The 20150-nt window shown below is 34.5% G+C and overlaps 1 protein-coding gene across 1 annotated transcript in view; it reads left to right on the top strand.

Moving 5' to 3' along the window:
• Positions 1-20150, top strand: part of AGMO (alkylglycerol monooxygenase) — a gene marked incomplete at both ends in the record, with an annotated part of 178403 nt that overhangs the window by 88535 nt on the left and 69718 nt on the right. The window contains 7 exon segments of the mRNA XM_079538575.1: positions 2571-2637; positions 5024-5089; positions 5218-5297; positions 6427-6561; positions 7019-7135; positions 13620-13702; positions 14843-14948. Of these exon segments, the coding sequence (XP_079394701.1) occupies positions 2571-2637; positions 5024-5089; positions 5218-5297; positions 6427-6561; positions 7019-7135; positions 13620-13702; positions 14843-14948 (654 nt within the window).

Raw genomic sequence — 20150 nt, forward strand, 5'->3', positions numbered from 1 at the left:
TCAGTGACGTGGTTGTGTAGGTGGACATGATGTGTTAACTGAGAGAGGAAAAATAGGAGACAGGGTTTGATTTAGTACAATAGTTATCTGTATCTAAGAAACTAACACAAGAATGTCCCCTCTGCCAGCCATGTTGGTCAACATTCTCATATAATTATAAGATCATTCTAGGAAAAGAGTTGGTATATATCATTTCTTAAGGCTAATTGGAGTAATTTTTCAGCCTTCCAGGATAACTGCAAGATGATGATATAAATTATTATAGAATTATTTATACTCACAGGATTTTTTCCTTTCAATAAAATGAAATATGCAATAAAGGTGATAGAGATATTGGACCATGACATTTCCACCGTATATTTTTAAATTTTTTAGACTAACTTCCAGTAGAAAAAAAAGGCTGAAACAAAGCATTTAGTGCATAAGAAAGCCATAACAGTAAAAAGTATATTATTTTTCTAATGAAAATCTCAATTGTAAGCCACAAAATATGTGATTTGTTCTGATATAATATTGAATTTATTTGACATTTTATATATTTCATATATATATATAATATTTATATTATTTTATGTTTATTTATTTGATATTTTATAAAATATATATTTTGTATATTTATTTTATATATATTTCAATATTAAATTGAAAAGTGTTTTTCCAGAAATGTGAAAATGTTTATTCTAAAAAGCCATTTTGAATGGAAACCTATTTTAAGATAAAAATGTTCTGGTGTCTTGAATGACTGGGATCTGGCAGTGTATATATCTTGGTGACTGGTTGCAACTGCAAAGTATGCCTGGTTACTGCTACTATAAATATTTACCTACTGCGTTGTGATTGATGTTCTTCAAGGAAGATGTCTGGACACAACGACACAGACATCTGCCCCACAGCAATGAGGGAAGATTGAAAGCTGAAAGGCTGATTGGTAGCTGGAACAATCCACCACTGCTTTTTTCCTCTCTGTAACTTTCTAGACATTCTTTTGACCATTGACTGTTGTTCCACCACATTAAATTTTGTTACATGCCAAGTCCTGCAAAGTTCTTTTTTTTTTTTTTTTTTTTTTCTCTTAATTTCAGTAGGGTCCTGTGAGCCTCAAATGACAGGGTCAGAGTATAAAATTTTGCCTGGCAACAATTATTTTACTATCCTAGACTTTGCAGTTTACTCTGATGAAGGATCTGCTCAAAGGGTTTTTTCCTCCTGTGGTAAGATGGCAGAAGGTAGAAAATATCAACAAACTTGAATTGTTCTTCGTGTTGTGCTACTGCAGGAGGCTTCAAAATCCACTGTTACAGAGATTATGTATTTCCTCTTGTTGATATCATATAAGTTTATACTTACAAAATATAAAATATGTGTTTAAAATATATATATATATTTATAAAATATATAGAGAATGCAAAAAATTTTCCACTGATAGCAGTTTTTAGGTATAAGCTTACTGATAGCAATGGAAATTTCTAGAAATAGCGTACTTTACCATTTTTATCAAAGTTAGGTGTGGTCTAATATATAGATCACTGTTCTCTCAGGTTCTGGGCTACAATTCAATCCAAGACATTTAATTCATTAGTTCAGTTTAGTGGTTACATCTCACATAGCTTAATACAGTCGGATTTTCTGCTTGAGAGATGAGGGAAATCAAGCTAGAATGAATGATGAATTGTTTCTCACCTTTTGGTGTTCTTTTCAGGCTTGAACTTATTTTGAGTGAGTTCTAAGAAATACAAATGGCCCTACTTATGTTGTACTTGGCTTCTGAATTAAACAAAACAAAACAAATTTGTCCCAGTGTTCTGCTTTTCCAGCCAGCGTGCACATTATTTTGAGCGAGATGCTCCAGATGTTGCAGTTCTCTCTATATGAACTGGATCATTTCTGTACTCCTTTCTTTACAGAAATGCTCTGCTTAACCTAATAATCAGAAGTTCTTTTCATGTTAATAAAGATGAATATTAACAAAAATATTAATTTTATTTTTATATTTACTTTATTCATAAACTTAATTCATAAGCATTTTATGACAAAGCTTGAATCATTAGAGTAAGTTTATGGCAAAATGAAACAAATATAGTTTCCACTTGCATCGGTTCTCGGTTTGTTGTGTTATTTCATTTCTGCTGGAGTAAAAGAAGGGTGTTGGTAGAAGGAGAAAACAGTCAAAGATACTAAAGGAGATTGTTTCTGGAACTGTGCCAACCATTTGCTTAGGCTGAATATTCAAATTACTGGGATCTTAGAGTTACACTGCTTACCAAGAAGTGTCAATAGATACAGATGAAAAATTGAGCATCTGTATAGAATCATGAACTAGTAATAAAAGAAGAAAGTGTGCTGATTGATCAAAAAGAAATTTGCTTTTTAACTTGCATTTTACTAGATTTCACTTATTCTTTCTTGAAAAATCTCGTAATGAACACAAGTTAAAACAGAAAAGTTCTCATCTTTTTAGGCGAGTCTCCTGGAGATAAAAATCTTTATGCCTTTTGTGTCCTTCTTTTCCCTCCTTTTTATTGAATTCATACAGTGTTTTCAAATTCAGATAAACATTATTTCTTTTCAAGGTTGTCACTAACATTGGTCCATTGGAGTGGATTCTTAATACTCCTAGTCATCACAGAGTTCATCATGGTAAGTTAAAAGCATAACCTCTAATTCCACAATAGGCTTTTGCTAGTATTCAGTATTTGGACTGTAATAAGAAAGAATAAAAATTGTACTTTAGTATTATTCAACAATTTTAGTTTTGATAACTGCTTCAAAAAATAGTCCTTGTTATGTGAGAAGTTACATAGTATTAAACAGTAATTTAAAAAAAAAATTAGAACTTATATTTAATTTTTAAATCTTTACCTTTGAGATTAATTATTGAGCAAAAATGAAACCTTGATAATGTGAGATAATTTGAAGATTTTGAACAAAATAGTTTTGTAAATATAAAGAATGATAAAAAAAAAAATCTCACTTTCCCTGACTGCTAAAACATAATCATTGTATCAGTCAGTAACAGATGCTCTTGCATTCAAATTCATGCAGTAAGACACGTTTTTCTTTTTGAAGTAGAGCTGTTAAACGTTTTGGTGGAATTTAGTTTCAAATGTCTGAATTGTTGAAAAATATCACTTCACACACATACTTGTCAGCTGATACGAATTTCCATCAATATCCAGAAGAATTAAAGATGGTACTGCATATCTAAATTTGATTCATAACTCCTCTGAATCATGAAAAATGCCGCGAATATACCTGTGGAATAAAAGTGGGTTTTATAGATGTCACTGGCTCATTCAGAGTGCAGAGATAACAAGGAGAAAAGTAATGGGAATGGAAGAGCAAAATAATTTGAAACAGACTAAAATGGAGTCGTTTGTACAGAGGATGTTATTAATATTTATTATATCCTCCACGTGTAGAGTGTTTATAGCACTGTGTAGACTTTTTTAAAAGGCTGTGGTGCTGTAACTATCTAATCCTTAAAATTTGCACAAGTACTGGTAATCCTGGAGGGAACCAGTCTGCTCTTATTTGCTCTGCTGTAAATCCAGACTAATCCTCTGAACCTGATCCTGATCAGAGTTGAGCAGAATTGAGTATTGTACAGTTGCACCAAACAAACTCCACAGTTTGATTTTGCTCAAACATTTGAAAGATATTTCACATACAAGGGCATTCCCTAGGTAATAGATTGAAGGGTCACCCTGAATTCAATAGTATAGGCAGGATCAGATGTATGGCAATAAAACATAGAAACAGCTGAAAGACAGTAAAGAGATGATTATGCATAAATGTGTTCGACATGTATTTTCTTAGGTATAAATTAATGAGGTGATTTTTTTATACTTCTTTAATTTTTCTTCATAAATATATTTTAGGTGAATTTACTCTCCAGTTGAATTCTTTATTTCACAGAAATTTTGAGTACGACATGCTACATTTGTATATTTAATTCTGAATAGAAGGAGACTTAGATGCTTTTTCAGAAAAAAGAAATGTTGTAAATACATAAAGGGCAGCTAACTTACTATTCAGAGTTACAGAATTGCAGGAGCTGAAAGATTGGAGGAACTCTAGATCATCTCTACAGATCATCTAGTCCAACCGCCTATTAAAGCGGGTTCACTTAAATAGGTTGCACAGGAAAACACTGAGACAGGTGTTGAATATCTCCAGAGAAGGAGACTCCACTGCCCCTCTGGGCATCTTGTTCCAGCTCTGTCACACTCAAAGTAAAGAAGTTCTTTCTTATGTTCATATGGAAATTCCTATATTCTGTGTTGTGCCTGTTTGCCCCCTGTCCCATCACTGGATACTACTGAAAAAAAAATCTGATCCCTTCCTCTTGACACCTGCCTTTTCGTTGGTAAGCATTGATAGGATCCCCTCTCATTCTTCTCCAGGCTGAACAGTCCGAGGCCTCTCAGCTTTTCCTTATAAGGGAGATGCTCCAGATCTCTCATCATCTTTGTATCCCTTCCCTGTCTTTCTTGAACTGAAGAGCCCTGAACTGGACACAGTACTCTGGATGTGGCCTCACCAGGGCAGAGTAGAGGGGGAGGATCACCTCCCTTGACCTGCTGGCCAGAATCTTCTTAATGCATTCCAGGATACTGTGGGCCTTCTTGGCCACAGGGGCACACTGCTGGCTTATGGCCAACCTGTTGTTCACCAAGACACCCGGGTCCTTCTCTGCAGAGCTTCCTTCCAGCAGTTCAGACCCTAATCTATACTGATGCATGTGGTTATTCTTCCCCAGATTCAGGACTATGCACTCTTTATTATTAAAACTTATAAGGTTCCTCTTCCAGGACCAACTCTCTGCCTGCTCAGGTCTCACTGAATGGCAGCACAACCTTCTGGTATGTCCACCACTCCTCCCAGGTTTGCACCATCAGCAAACTTGCTAATTCACTCTTCAAAAATATTTTTAGATTAGAAATTGATGCTAAGATTTCCTTTTTGTAACCCACTTGCATGTATTCTTATGTATGCAATGACTTATCAATCATTTTTATTATAGGTAGAAATCCTTACTGCATTGACAAAAATTATGGTGGCACACTCATTATCTGGGACAGGATATTTGGTAAGTAAAACCAAACCAAAGCAAGCTGCTCTCTCCCTCATGTTTAGTTAGTGCATCAAACAAAATGTGTATATTTAAATGTTGATTTTTTTTTTTTTTTTTTTTTTTTTTTTTACATTTTCCTTCAGGAACATTTGAGGCAGAAGATGCTAAAGTTGTATATGGCTTAACACATCCAGTAAATTCATTTGACCCCATCCTGCTCCAGGTGCTATCCTTTGTATAACTGATTCTGTTATCTATAACAATCATTCAAAAAGAGTGCTGGTTGTTCAAAAGAAACTCCTTTTAGGCATAACTGAGATTAACTCTGCTACATAGTTAATTCACTATCCACAGTGTCTTCAGTATTTCATTACAACTTGCTGCACTGAAAATATACAGGGCATGTAGAGACATTATGAAAACACAGTACAGTAAAATTATTAATTAATTAATTACAGTGGGAATATAACAGGCCTATGACTTACCCAGTGAATGCTGTCTATTTTGACACACACAGAGCAATATGTAGAGAGGCACAGACAGAAAAAAAAAAAATCTGTTGTTTATGTCTTCTCTAAATATTGCTATTTCATAAGTAATCCCATGGTGTGATATCTTTATTTCTTTATCTGTTTTGCGTATTTGATTTTAGTGATGCTTCATAATGATTTACATTGACAGTGTTACATAGCAGCCATCATATTTTCAACAGAAGCTGTTTGGAACAGAAAGGAAAAAGAAGAAAAAGTACTTAATGTGGTTCTTGGTGGATTTCTTGGTCCAAGCTTCTCTTCATCACAACATAAAAAGTTCTCCATAAAACTGTAGAAGAACTGAGGAGTATAGACGTCTCCCTTTATTTCATGGGGACTTTTTATGGCTGTTCACTCCACAAGGCATCTCAAAGACTTAGAAATTCTGCCTGAAGGAGTACCTGGGCTGGAAGCTAGAAGGATGGCCACAGTCCGTACTGTTATATACATTACAGACAGCACTGAGTAATTTAGGAATTGAGAGTATGTCATGTAAAAGTCCCAATAACAAAATTCTACTTTAAAGCCATCATAAATACAGCTATACAAAATACTGTTAAATGTTCTGGATTGCCTATAGGAAAGAGAGATTTTCCTCTGAGTAGAAGCCTTTATAATCCTTACAATAAACCAAGGACCTGATATGGCTCCTGCCTATTTCAGTCATGTTTTCTGAACCTCTGTCTTCATCTCTTTTTAACGTATTCTCTTTACAGACTTGCAAAAAGTCATTTATTTGAAAGTTAAGGATGAGGGAAATGTAATGTTTTAATAAATTTTATTTTACTAACAATGAAAAATCACTTGCTCTTTTTTAAGTTGCGTCCCTTGGCTCGTATTTGGAATACATTTTGGGCCACACCTGGATTCTGGAATAAGCTTTCTGTGATATTCAAAGGGCCAGGCTGGGGACCAGGCAAACCTAGACTTGGCCTTCCTGAGGAAATCCCAGCGGTAAATATAACATATAGAGGCTTTCAGTTTTGTGTAATTTACTTGGACCTCTTAATGCTACTGGATCAACGTTAAGAACTCTACACATGCTATTTTAAATTAGCAAATTAGCAGTCATAAAAGGAAAAGACTGAAGGAAATGAATGTTTTACTTGTGTTTTTCTTTTTATTTGAAGGAAAAATATATCTTTTTTGTTTATTTTTTCATTATTCATTTCCTAAAGAGATTTTCAAAATAGTTCTATAGAGTAAGTTAATTTCTCTTTTTCTTTCAGTTGTGAATATGCACACGCACACACACATAAACAGTGAGACACTAGACAGTATGTATGTAAGATTGTAGATTATCTTTGTGTAATTATCTGTGCTCCTTAATCTTTTTATGTTTGTAATTTTAAGGAATACTAAGGAATAAGAGGTTGCAGTGGATCACTGGTATCTGTATTGCTTCATATAGGTCACTGGAAATGAAGTTCCCTTCAATCCAAGTGTACCAGCTTATCTTAACTGCTACGCAGTGGTACATTTTGCTGTAATAATGGAGTTGTATATTGATCTTCTTGCTACTGTGACTGTGAGTAATTCATATCTTTAGGTAATAGCATTTCATGATGACAGTAATATGACACACAATATACTTACATAATAAAGCACAGAGTAGAAACTATAGGGCCTGACTCTTATGCTATGTAAGTAATCATATCTATATAATATATATAAAAAATCATAACTAGATTATGTAGTGGTATAATAATAAATGTGTAAATGTGTAATTATACAGTATTAAATATATATTAACATATTTACTAAAAGTTTTAGTAACTATATTAATTATTTGTGCAATTAAATTAAAAATAATGAATGTTTTGTAGAATAAGTAAGTATCTGCATCAGGCTTTAGGATCTCGTTTAAGGAAGAATTTATCTCAGACCTGAGGTTGTGTAGGTTTTAAAATGTCAAGATTGGTCAGATTTTAAGAGGCCAATTTTGAAAGATGCTAAAGAATTGAAAAAATAATTCAAAGTTTTCTGAAATCTTGTCCAGTTGTTGAAGTTGTTGTGTTTTTTTTTTTTTCTGACAGAAATTCTTGCATTCAGTTGCAAGAAGAGACTAAGTGAAATAATTTCTTGAGAGAAAAAGCATCAGGCTTATAGCAGCTCTTTTTTTGTTTATTCATTTGTTTCTTAGATGTGTTCTGAATAACACATCAGACAAATAGAAGAAAACAGTTTTTGAGAAACATTTTAAAAGTATTTTGTTTTGCACTTCAATGGAAAGGTAACAGGAATCATAGAACCATAGAATCTTTTCAGTTGGAAGGGACTGTAAAAGACCATCTAGTCCAGCTTTCCTGTAGTGAGCAGGGGCATCCACAGCTAGATCGGATTTCTCAGAGTCCTGTCCAGCCTGACTTTGAATGTCTCCAAGGATGGGAATATTCACCACCTCTCTGGACTACATGTTCCAGTGCTTCACTATCCTTATCATAAAAAACTCTTTCCTTATATCCTATTTAAATCTCCCCTCTTTTATTTTGAAACCATTTCCCTTTGTCCTACCACAGCAGACCCTGCAAATGAGTCTGTCCCCATCTTTCTTATAGCTCTCCTTTAGATACTGTAAGGCCACTGTCAGATCTGGAGTGCTCTCTTCTCCAGGCTGAATAGCCCCAGCTCTCTCACTCTGTCCTCGTATGGGAGGTGTTCCATCACTTGGGCCATTTCTGTGGCCTTCTCGGTGTGCTTCAAGAAATTCACATCTCTCCTGTAGTGAGGACAGTACTCCAGGTGAGGTCTTACAGCGCGGAGCAGAGGGACAGGATCACCTCCCTTGCCCTGCTGACTACAGTTCTTTGGATACAGCCCAGTATACTGCTGTCTTTCTGGTCTGCCAGGGTACATTGCTGATTCATGCCCATCTTGCCATCCACCAGTGCCCTCTAGTCCTTTTTGGCACAGCTGTGCTCTATCCTTACATCCTCCAGCTTGTACTGATAGTGGAGGTTGCCATGACCCAGATGCAAGACTTTGCACTTGGATTTGTTGAACCTCTCGAGGTTCACCTGGGCCCACTGCTCGATGCTGTTTAGGCCTACTCTTCTGATTAATACAAGTTACAATACACATCACCATCACTACTATGAAGGTCACACTGCAGAGAGTTTAGAGATTACAAAACCATATAAGGTTTTGTCTATCCTGAGAAATTTCTGAAGGAAACTAAAGCATAAATACCTATCATATGTGCAAGATATACAATGCCACGATTGCTATGCTCATATACTGAGAAAACCTCTGCAAAATATTCAGGATATGCTTCTAAATTCCTGCATACATGCAAAAAGTCATGTTTCCCTAGGGATCAAATAAGGTGTTTGTTTATTTTCTTTGTTAATATTGCTTAACAGCAAGAACTAAGGAGTTCATTAATGAATTTTTTCATATTTTTTATTTTCTCTTTTTGTATTTCTCTGGACCTTGAAGGAAAAATGAATGGTCCAAATTTTTTTCTCTGTTGATAACTGCAGCTGTTTAAGAATTAGTAACAAGTTTAACACCCAAACCCCATATGATAATTAAATTTTTGCAATCACAGAGAGGAAATATCTTGAACATCTACTATGTATGAGTTTATTGCAACAAAAAAAACTAGAAAGTTCTCTAAACAAAACTGTGGGGTAATGAGGTAGTAAGAATAAGAATGAGAACACAGGGAACTAGAAGCACTTCATCTCAGTACATAAACCGTCAGTGTTGGTGTAGAAAGTTCTTGTCCCAAGGCAGAGTTCCAGCATCACTCTGCAGTACAGTGGGAAAGCTGTCATGAGAAGGAAGCTTGTGTATGAATAACTTTACTTGGCAAAAATCTCTCTTCAATATCAGTTTTCCACTACACTGAATTATAAAATGTCTATGGATAAAACTGGAACTTTCTGTCTGGCTATGAATTATGTCATAACTGTGGCATAGCTCCATAAATGGAGAAAGCTAACTGTTTTCCTCATTTTTAGGTGTAAGTTCCATTTCATAATGGCCATAAGACACAGCATACAGCTATTACATTTCTCAAGTGATTACAGTTGCTCAGTGTTTGGTCTCACGCCCTGTAGAAGTGTTAAGTTTCTCTTATGTGCAAAGAGCAACCATATACCTTTGGTATGAATGACCTACATTTAACTTATGAAAAGAGCAAAACAAGAAAGAACAAATATATATTTTCCACAAGAGAGAGCATACAGTGTTTATTTTCTATATAGCAATCTGTACTATATCCAGAGAATAAAAAATATTTCTGAGCTGCGCACATCTTGATCATTGATGTAATGGGATTTGGATCAGTCCCAGAGAGAGTGCTAGGAGTGTAAAACTGCAGTACATTCAAAGCAAAAGTCTCATAGCTCCAGAACTGCTTGTATCTCATAAATCAAAATGAAATCTACCTTAAACACATTTTGTAATGTCTTTTTGTTGTTGATAGATACTGTAACTTTTACTGTGATTATAATGCCATGAATATGTGAGCACTTTTAATTAGACAAAAAGTATGTGGTGATATGATAGGTCTCTTGAAAGTTGAGAGCACAAGTAATATATCCATTCAGTAGGGCAAGACAAAGTAGATGGAAGACAAAGTATACGGAATATTGCTAAGTAATCACAGATTTTCATGAATTCTCAGTTAAAATAAAATTCATACATAGACACCAAACAACACAAATTCCATAGCACTATATTAGCTTTCTTCATTTGAATGTTAAAAATGGGTCATATATGATAGCAGGGAATCTGTCAAATTACAACGTGCTGACATCTTTCCTAGCATTTCTGTTGAAAAACTGAAGGCAGTAAGATGACAAAACGCATTTATGTTATACTTCAGAAGGAAGAAAAATGACCTGGAATTTGGAACCTTTCAATTTACATTTAAAACACATAGGGCATATTTCCTTTGTTTAAATGTGTTATTTCTTTTTTACCTAATTGAAAGAAAAACCCTGTGATTACAAAGCAGTGTAAACTTATTCCCAAAAATCTATAAGCCCCCCTTTGTTTTTAAGTCTCCAAGATATTTTTTAAACTTTCAGTGAAATCAAAATCCAACAGAAATATTTTTTTCTGTATAATTATAGCCAATAACCACATTACAAAGTTGTGACTGACTCAGAGATAAGAAGCCTGCTGTGGTCCCTTAGGCTTCTCTGTTTGTGCAAGTAATCCAGTACATAAATATTCATTTATTTTATATATATATATCCATGCATGTAATTTTAAGAGGTATGAAGATGCTAGCACTAACAAAAGTGTAAAATGCACATTCTTTTCACACTGTAACTTGCAGTGTATAGATTCAGTACGTGATAGCTAGTTTAGTGATATAACTCAGATTATTTCATTGATTGTGGTAGAGTAACACCAAGAAAATGGATGGCCCAGCTGTCAGTATCCACTTCACAAGGTGATACAAGTTTGAAAGTAAATAAGATAATCAAGGCAGTATTTAACTATGCCATTGGAGGAGTAAGGAGAAATTTAGGAAAGTAAACTAATATGTCAATATTTATGCTATGTTTTTCTGGCTTTCTAAAATCTATTACTTCCAAATGGCATCAAGATATATTTCACCAGAAGTTTCCAGGCAGCTCTTGACTAGGAACACAAACGAAGAAACAAAGTTGTTTGTGATACATTCCTTTTCTGTAAATTGTGATTTTAGATATATATTGTAAAGTAGCAACTACTGTTCAAAATTTATACTTGATATTCAGTTCTCTTGTAACCTGACAGAGAATCAAAGCTTTACGTTCCTTTCCTCAAACCAATGCCCTGCCAGTGTGAGGACATTTTTTAAGGCAATCTATAGAAGCTACTGTATTGCACTGCTAACACAAAACAAAACCAGCCACCTGGCTAGGGCTGGGTTTAAAAAGGTGCAGTACTGCAATTTAAATGGAAGGACAGACTCAAATAGGAAAGTTTTGAATTACGGTCCCAGTTCCCCATAAAACGCTTTACCTGACAAGGAACTATCATTGAAAAATATAATAAAGCATTTCTAAGAAATTTGTTTGTGAATTGCCATATAGCTGTAGCTATATAGCATATAGCTGTACCAAATCATATTTATCTTTGCTATCTTAGCTTTAATTATTGAATTTATTTATGACCCGGCTTCTAAGTAAGTTTAAGTGGGAATTTATTGTGAGTAGATGAACAGTTTAAGAATTTTTATGAATATTTTTATGAAGAAATTTCTGCCCAAAAATTTTGTCACTTCAAAACAAAGTGATTCTTGTCAACAATGGAAAGCTGCTGTACAGTTTTTGGATTCTAGAAACTGAAGTGTTAAAAAAATAAAAAATAAAAAATACCTTCAATGTAATCTTTTATTGACACATTTTAAAACCTACATTGGAAATTTTACAATGTACTCCAGTTGAGAAAAACCTTTATATAAAGATAACCCCATCAGAGCATTTTTACCTTCTTGTCTTAAGCAAGAGTCTCTGTGCATAACTGCTATGCTGAGTCCCTCCGTGGTTCAGTGTCCAGGTCAACATCCTGTCTCCTGTGGTGACCAGTAGCAGGTGCTCTAAGTAAAAGAATAGTGTAGGATATACTTTCTTTAGGTCTTCTTCTAGGTAGATGATCATAGTAATCATCAGTTTGAGATTTCATAAATTTACTGTAAGGAAGGATGAGACAGACTGCATGTGTGGCATTCCAGTAATGAATATGATCTATCCTTGTATAAATCTGTGCAATGGAGTGGCTTCACAGGTGTCATTTGTGAGAAGTGTGTTCTGGCTTGTAAATGACTGGGGCTGCTGTTTAGCTCACGCATTGCTGGGATGCTGTTTTCTTTGTTTGGTAACCATTTGTTAAGGATATCCAAGTAGGTGCTTGTGATTCTTCAGTGTAACAACAGAACCCTATCCAGTCTGAGTGTGTGGTTTGATGTGTTTTGCAAACATGGGCACTGTAAGTTCGCACAGCTATAAAACTTGAGATTATTCTCCTGTGGCCTCCAACACTCACAGATACTTACCTTAGATCTCTTTGCGAGGTAGGGGCCACCACTGAAGGAAAGTGGGCTTGCTGCAAAGTGGACTTTATTGAAATCAAGACAGGGATTCACAGGTTTTTATTTTTCAGTGCCTGAGATCTTGAGGTGCAAAATGCTGTTCATAAACTTTATTGCTGTTCAAACCAGAAAGAATTTCTATAACTCATCAAGATGCGCTATTTTCATATTGCTTTTTTTTATTTTTATTTTTTTTTTTTAAGAAAAAATAAAGGCTCTTCAAAGCTAATATTTGAGAGGAAGCAAGGGAGGGAACAAGAAAAATGATTAAATATTTGATTTGCAAAGGCAGCTATGTAGAATATAAAATTATTTCATAAAGTAAAAGAAAAAAAATCAGACTTCATCATGGAAAAGAATTTTATTTTCTGATTGCTGTTTCTATTATTTAGATTTAAATATTAAGGACATAAATCTCTATGCTGCTTTGTATCCAAATAATAAAACACGTTAATGTTTAAAAGTTTTCAGTCTGATTGGAGTCAATTATATGAGCTGAAGAGTTTTCCTGAATTCGGAACCAAGTGTTATGAGGAAACATTATTAATTTTGTTTCTTGTTAAAATATAGCTATATTATCATGTTATTTGAATTCTTACTGTTACCAATGTCTGTTTTGGTATTAATTGGGATTTATACATGGCAACTGTAAAAACGTAGTAAAAAAACATGAAAAAATACAATAGGGCCAAGGTAATTTTTACTTAGAAATGTTGTGCCCTTGTGGGCTAAGGCATGAGGAAATCAAGCAACTTCAGGAAAGCAAGTGATGCAGAAGGGTGTATCTTAATAATTACATTGGAAATAGAGGCAACTATAAAAGTGATTACTGCAAATTTTTGCAAAATAAAATGCGAATCACTTCAGAAACAGACAGTGAAATCACTGAGATAAAGTTGAAGCTGCTGAGTTCTGTTAAACTCAGTTTCTCTTCAGAAAATTAGCCTAAATGATTTTTTTTTCTTTTTTTAAACAGACATTATCACAGGAAAATATTCTACTGAGAATTGCCATTATCATTCTATCCCTGACCTCTTTTGGATTTCTTATGGAGAAAAGGCAAGACATAAAGCATGGTTTTTTTCTTCTCTCATTCTACAATATTAATAATACAAGGAAATCTCAACTGTGCCCAAAATTGTATTGATAAAGAACTATAGATATACTCTGACAGGTATGTTTCTCTGTTGGCTAGAAGATAAAACACAAATAACCTGTAACTAAAACAAGGAGTGTTCCAGCAGCAATTAGTGGTGATATTGAAGCACCAACTGCTCATGTCCTCAAATGTGCTTGCATTTGTTGGATCAGCCTCCCTGGTTTTGTGATACTGGCAGACCTGTAGTCTGTTCCAATGCTGCTCAAACTTAGCCATGTTGTTTCAGTCCTATGTAGTAGCATTTCATGGGTGTCAGATTGACAGTGTATGAGAAGAGCATAAAAAGTGCAGACTCAAACTTATGTAAAGGATACCAAAGATTTTGGATTAATTTGGTCAATATGGATTCAAATCAAATTGGATCTTGAGAAATATACCAGTTCTGTGAGATGTATGCTCTGGAATTAGTCCATACAAATGCTGTAAACCTACAGAAATCTGAGTAGCAAGTACAGTTTCTTGAAAGGGAAACTATGAGTATTTGCCCTGCTAACATAGAAATGTGGAATAGAATCTTCATTGTTGTGCCACTTGTGTTTTGCACATACTACTCATTGTCTTTTTCAATAAAGAATACATTTTGCTTGTATGTTCTGAATGGGGTATTTCAGGGTGGGTAAAAGCTTTTCAAGAAATCAGAGATCAGTATTATTTACAAACTTGGTAAGGAGAATTAATATGAATTTACAGAAATGTGCCAATGAAAAGATTCTGAGCTATTCAGATGGCAGTTCTCAGAATTTTTCTGTTATCATTTCTGTGATTAAAAGATATGTTTATATGTGTGTGAGTTCACATATATTCTCTACATATGCATGTTCTCACCCCCAGAAAATTCAGTATTCTAACTGTAAGATATTCTAACTTCTAAGATATAAACTGTATACTATAAAAATGTAACCTTTTAAAAAAGTCTAAGTTTAGAAAAGGGGATTTTATATAGCTGTGGGATTCATAGGCTATTTCTACGTTCTTATTTTCATTGAAGTTAACAAGAAAGAAAACCAACAACATTAATCTGCATTATTTCCTGTTTCTAGACCCAAAGCAGGAATTTTGGAAATCATCCGCTGCTCAGTCTTCTTAGGAGTATACAAACTTGGCTACTTAAGAAATCAAGTTTCTTTGTTGGACTACGCATACGAAGTAAGACATTTATTTTGAAATGTTTAAGCTAATGACCTTATAAATTGTTCCTATCATAAAGAAATAAGAACATTACAAATATGCATTTGGCTTCTTTATTTACATGACATAATTTGAAGAGAGTATTGATTTTTTCTTCTTTTTTTTTTTTTTGTTTATGTTTTATCTTTTGCAAAATTGTTTTCTTTGTTATAAACAATTTATATTGAAAGAAGTCAGAAAGCCATCCGTTTACCAGTCAATGCAAAAATACTATATTAATGGCCACATATTTTGACCAGAATACCAGAAGTTCTTTCCTGAATTTGGACTGGGTAATTCCGATTTCAATAAAACAAATCTAAGAACTTAAATATTTTGTTCTGTATTTGTACTGTACATCAGGAACAGACTTCTAGGAATTGAAACGATAGGAGACTGAATTAAACAGGTATTTAATCTGCTTAATTATAGTTGTTTTTGTGTTCATAGGGCATGTTTTTATTGTATTTGTGACTGTTACTTTTTAATCTACATTCTTTTTTAATCAAGGTTGGTTAAAACACTAATGTGATCAGATTTTGATGACACTAAGTTACAGATTTTGATGTGTATAACGTTCCCAAGCTACCTTGTGTTGGTCATCAGGAAAGTTGGTTATCAGCAACATTGTGTACTTCTGAAAACTAGAAGAACTGTTATCAGATATTTTTTGGCTTAAACAGTGAAAAAAAGAAATTAAATAATAATAATTGAAAACCAGACCTGTTACTGATTACATTCAGAATGATTTTTGTGACTTGTGTCACAAAATATATAGCAACCGATAACTTTTCTAATAGTTAAGTTTTGGTAGTGGTGCTGATTCTTCTGCTTTCCCCTCAGATCAGGCAAAAACAAGAACATAAAAATATATTATACTACTGTGGCTCTTTTTCATTGGTACAGGAAAAAATAATTATTGGACAATATTTAATGCAAAATAAATAATTTTTTTATGTTGATGGATACCTGATAATCTACTACAATAGATAGTCTAGAAGCAAATAATTTTATTACTTGGCAATTAATTCTACAACCTGTGAGCAATAGGTCTCAGACTTCAGGTACTCAGGTTTTCTAACTAAATTTGAGCAGAGTTATGTGTTAAAATATACCCTCTAAATTTCCCCCAACTCTTGCCTAAAGTGCGTACATGTGAAAGGTTAAAGGAGTAGGAATAAAATTTTCATCTGGTGCTTCTATATTGTTTCTCATTCTGTCATGGGAAAAAAAAAAAAAAAAAGTTTCCTATTCTGTTCCATATTTGCATCTGTTGTTAAAATACTAAGCTCTTTGCCCATTCTCTACTGCATTTTCCTCTGCTTTCTTGTATAGTTTTTCTTCTTCTTTCCTTTTTTCCTTAATGTTATACTTCTCAGTGACTCTTTCCTAGCTCCTTCTTTGATATTGAGTTATTTCTCATAAAAAACAGACTAGTAGGAGAAGCTTGCTCATATTATTTTCTTCGAAAAAAATTAAATGGATGTCCACCAAATTGTTTGCTATCAACAAGACCAAATCAAGTAATAGTTGTGAAGAATTTCAATATGTGAGTGCAATAGACTTGCACTTTGTCATAAATTATCAAGCTTGTGATATTAACAGCTTTGTGATATTAATAGCTTTGTGATGTTTGTGAGTACCGCATCTTGATATGCATGTTTTACCATCGCAGGCTTTGCTTGTGCACTGTCAATGCATTAAACAATTTCTAGATTAATGGTAGGAATGTTTGTTATGGAGACTGTGGTATTTTTGTAATGGAATTTACAAGAAAACATTCTGACTAAAAGGAAATTGCCAGAAATTTTACAATTAATGTTGAAAAGCCTCTTCAGATTATTAATGTTTTCAATAATGATCAGTGAGATCATTTTGAATCAGAAGACACTAATAAGCATAATAAATAAATTGTTTTCACAGAAATTAGAACTAAAATTTGTCCTAAAAATTTCCTTTTGTTCAACGCTCCTAAGATCTATCCTTTTTAAGTTAGGAGATATTTATTATTATTACTATATATTATATATTATTAGGAAAATAATTTTGCCATACTTTACATTAAATCATTAGTGAAAACTGTGATTTCTCTCTTCTTGTACCTATGGTTCATATACTTGCATTCCTCATTAATGTTTTATAACCAGTAAATAAGACTTCAAAAATAATTACCCATGCAGTATTATTTGTAGGACGCTCTAACTAGTAAAAATAAGTGATCAAACTTCCAATGATTGCCTAATGTGGAATTTGCAGTTTTGTCATTAGCTCTTAGGCTGATCTAAATGGCGAGTTTCACCAAGTCTAAATAATTAAATTAACAGCTCAATCCTGACTGCTCCTTTCTCTACTCCTGGATCCCTGTTGTTTTCTGTCATTTTAGTGAGTTTGAGCAGCTCATAAGCACATCTGATATTTATCAGAACTACTGAAATTTTCACCTGTTGAAAAACGGAGAAGAAAGTAAAGAAATAAGAGAAAACAAGAAGAGTAGGGGAAAGAAGAAAGAAGCCTTTTGCAGTTATGCTAGCACAGGTGGCTATGAAAATAGCGGCCAATGAATGCAATGCCATCAGGAGAACCAGCCCTGCCCCCTTTCTCCAGCACCTTAACCTCTCAACCTAGCTACTTCAGTCACCTGATTGCTCTGACTGATGCAGCCAAAGATTTATCTTTGTGTAAATTAGGTGATTTAACATCCTCTGGAATAAGAAAGTTCCCTAATACAGAGGTCCACAGAAGTAAAATGCAGCTAGAGGAGGGTAAGAAATAACTGCTTATTTTGGTAAAGATACAGTCTTTGCATAATTGTTTATTGTATCCACACTCCAATAGCCACAGAATTGCATCTGTCCATGCTTTGAAATTCTGTATTAAGTAATGTGGTTACCAGTCTTGGCTCAGTTGTATTTGAAGTCCTTCCAAGACATATTTTTGAGAGATGTCTCCTGGTGTTTTTTCCTTTTCCAAAGAAGACAATAACTCCAAGTTATCAGAGTTAGAAAAATAATCTTTTTTTCTTGTGGGATGTGAAACTCTACACATTTCTCAGCGTGCATTTTCTGTTCCTTGTGCTGTGTATGTTTCATATGCTTGGGCAAAAGATGTAGGCTTTGTTGTTGCTTTGTTTTTTGGTTGATTGGCTTTTACAAAAAGGCATAGAAGTTTAAAGAACTTTTTCGATTGTATGAGAATTCTTTCCGGGATGGAATTCCGTGAACACTTTGATGATAGAGATATTATATTTGACTGGATATAGACAGTAAGCTGAGAAGTCAATGCATGTCTGCTCAAGGGTCTCTGCTGCCGTATCCTGTGCTAGTGAGTTTGCTGTAGGCTGACTATTTCATGTCTGTGTAATGTGATGATCGTGTGTATTAATATTGCCAAATCTTTTTCTGTCAGACTGAGTCTGGAGTCTCCTAACCACCTGGAGGTAGCAGAAAACATAACTTGTACATTCAGTTATGTGGCATTTCAACAGTCACAATATGTAAAAATAAATTTGTGATGATGGTACACCTCTTCAAAGAATTTCCATCTATCTTCTCTGGTTTGGCATCAGTCAGCATATTCCATGAGCTGATTTTGGTCAAGCACTGGCTGTTATTTGACAGTAGTAGTAATGAGGAGCAAGAAGAAATGAGAGCCATTGACATGTTGTTGGATCTCTTGTCTGAAATATATTCCATAACTTTCATATTCCTTACTTCCATAGCGGCTGCAGCTCACTACTGTGACTCATAAGCTGAGGAAATGGGAGTGAAGAAAGCTGGAATGAGAAATGTAAATGTCTATTTTGTTGTGCCTGTTTATCTTTTGCTTTCTTTTTTTCTTTTTTCTTTTTATCTGAGAATAGGTCGTACACCCAGACTATTTCTGCACACTTTTGCTGTATGGCTACCAAACCAACAGCAGTCATGTATTTACTTGCGGGTAGGAAGGATTAAGATCTAGGACAACTTTCACTGAAGAAAAGAAAGAAAAAGAGAGGATGTACACCTGTGTGAAATCTTAAATGAAGTACTTCTTTTCTGTTTTGTATGGGCGTGTGTTGCATTAGAAAAATAACCAACGGTGGAAGATACATAGTCTTGTGCAGCAGGTTATAATTCAGCCCTTAACTAATGAAGGCAGAAATGAGCTTCTTTGTGGTCAAATTATTTATTTATTCCAGCAGAGTACATAAACTCTGCAGATGCAGCTGTTCCAAATGTTTTTGGAGACAGTGTTCTGTACCAAATGAACTGGTTCTCTGGTCTTTGATGCAATTCTTGTATTTCTTACGAGCGTGTCAGCTAATTTGTCTGGATGAAATATATAATATCTCTTTATTAAAGAACTGATTTGCACTGTACTCTGCATTCCACAGTAGTCCCTCTTAACGTGATATATCACCACACTACTTACTTCTCTTTTCATTATACAAAGGCTTGCTGTTGCCTCACTTGTTTCTTAGTGTAATTTCCCAGTGTCAGTATCCTGACTTATGAGTACTGACTTAAAACAAACATTTACTCATAAGAACTTATTTCCACATTGATAGTTTTCTGCTCTGCAGCATTTTTTCCTTGGTCCCTCATTATGATCATGTGTGCCACATTTCAAAGTGCAGCATATCCTATATTTGGTTTCCATTAAGGTGAAAGCTCCATGCTCTATGCTATGATTTACAACCTCAGCATTTAGGCAGTCTCTGTGCCCTAACTAGATTGGATGGTATATCTGAAATGTATTTTCAAAGTAATGGAAGGAAACTACTACCTCATGATAAAAAGCCTTGTCAACACACATGGAATTAAATAAACACGAGTTGTAATCTGTATTTTCTATGTTAGCCTCATTGAGAAAATTCTGCAATACCGTGCAGTTGACTGGACTTTTAATATTCCTGACAACTACTCTAGGGGGAATAATGTCCCTTAGAAAAAGTCACAGTAAAATCTGGCAGTAGATTAAGTTCGTTTCCACTTAGGTGTGACAGCGGTCGTTACTGATTTTAGACTTAGCCAGTTTGAGAGTCGGCTTCACCACCATCAACTACAGACTATGATGTATAGTTCCAGATGCTCTGGCCAATTGACCGTAAAATTGCTCCGCATTTCTGGCAGAGCAGCTGAGCTGGAGCTTTTAAAATCTCCACTCCCCGAGCTCAACACCCTCCCCCCTCTGCTTGAAAGC

Source organism: Tetrao urogallus (assembly GCF_951394365.1).
Source record: "Tetrao urogallus genome assembly, chromosome: 7".
Classification (NCBI taxonomy): domain Eukaryota; kingdom Metazoa; phylum Chordata; class Aves; order Galliformes; family Phasianidae; genus Tetrao; species Tetrao urogallus.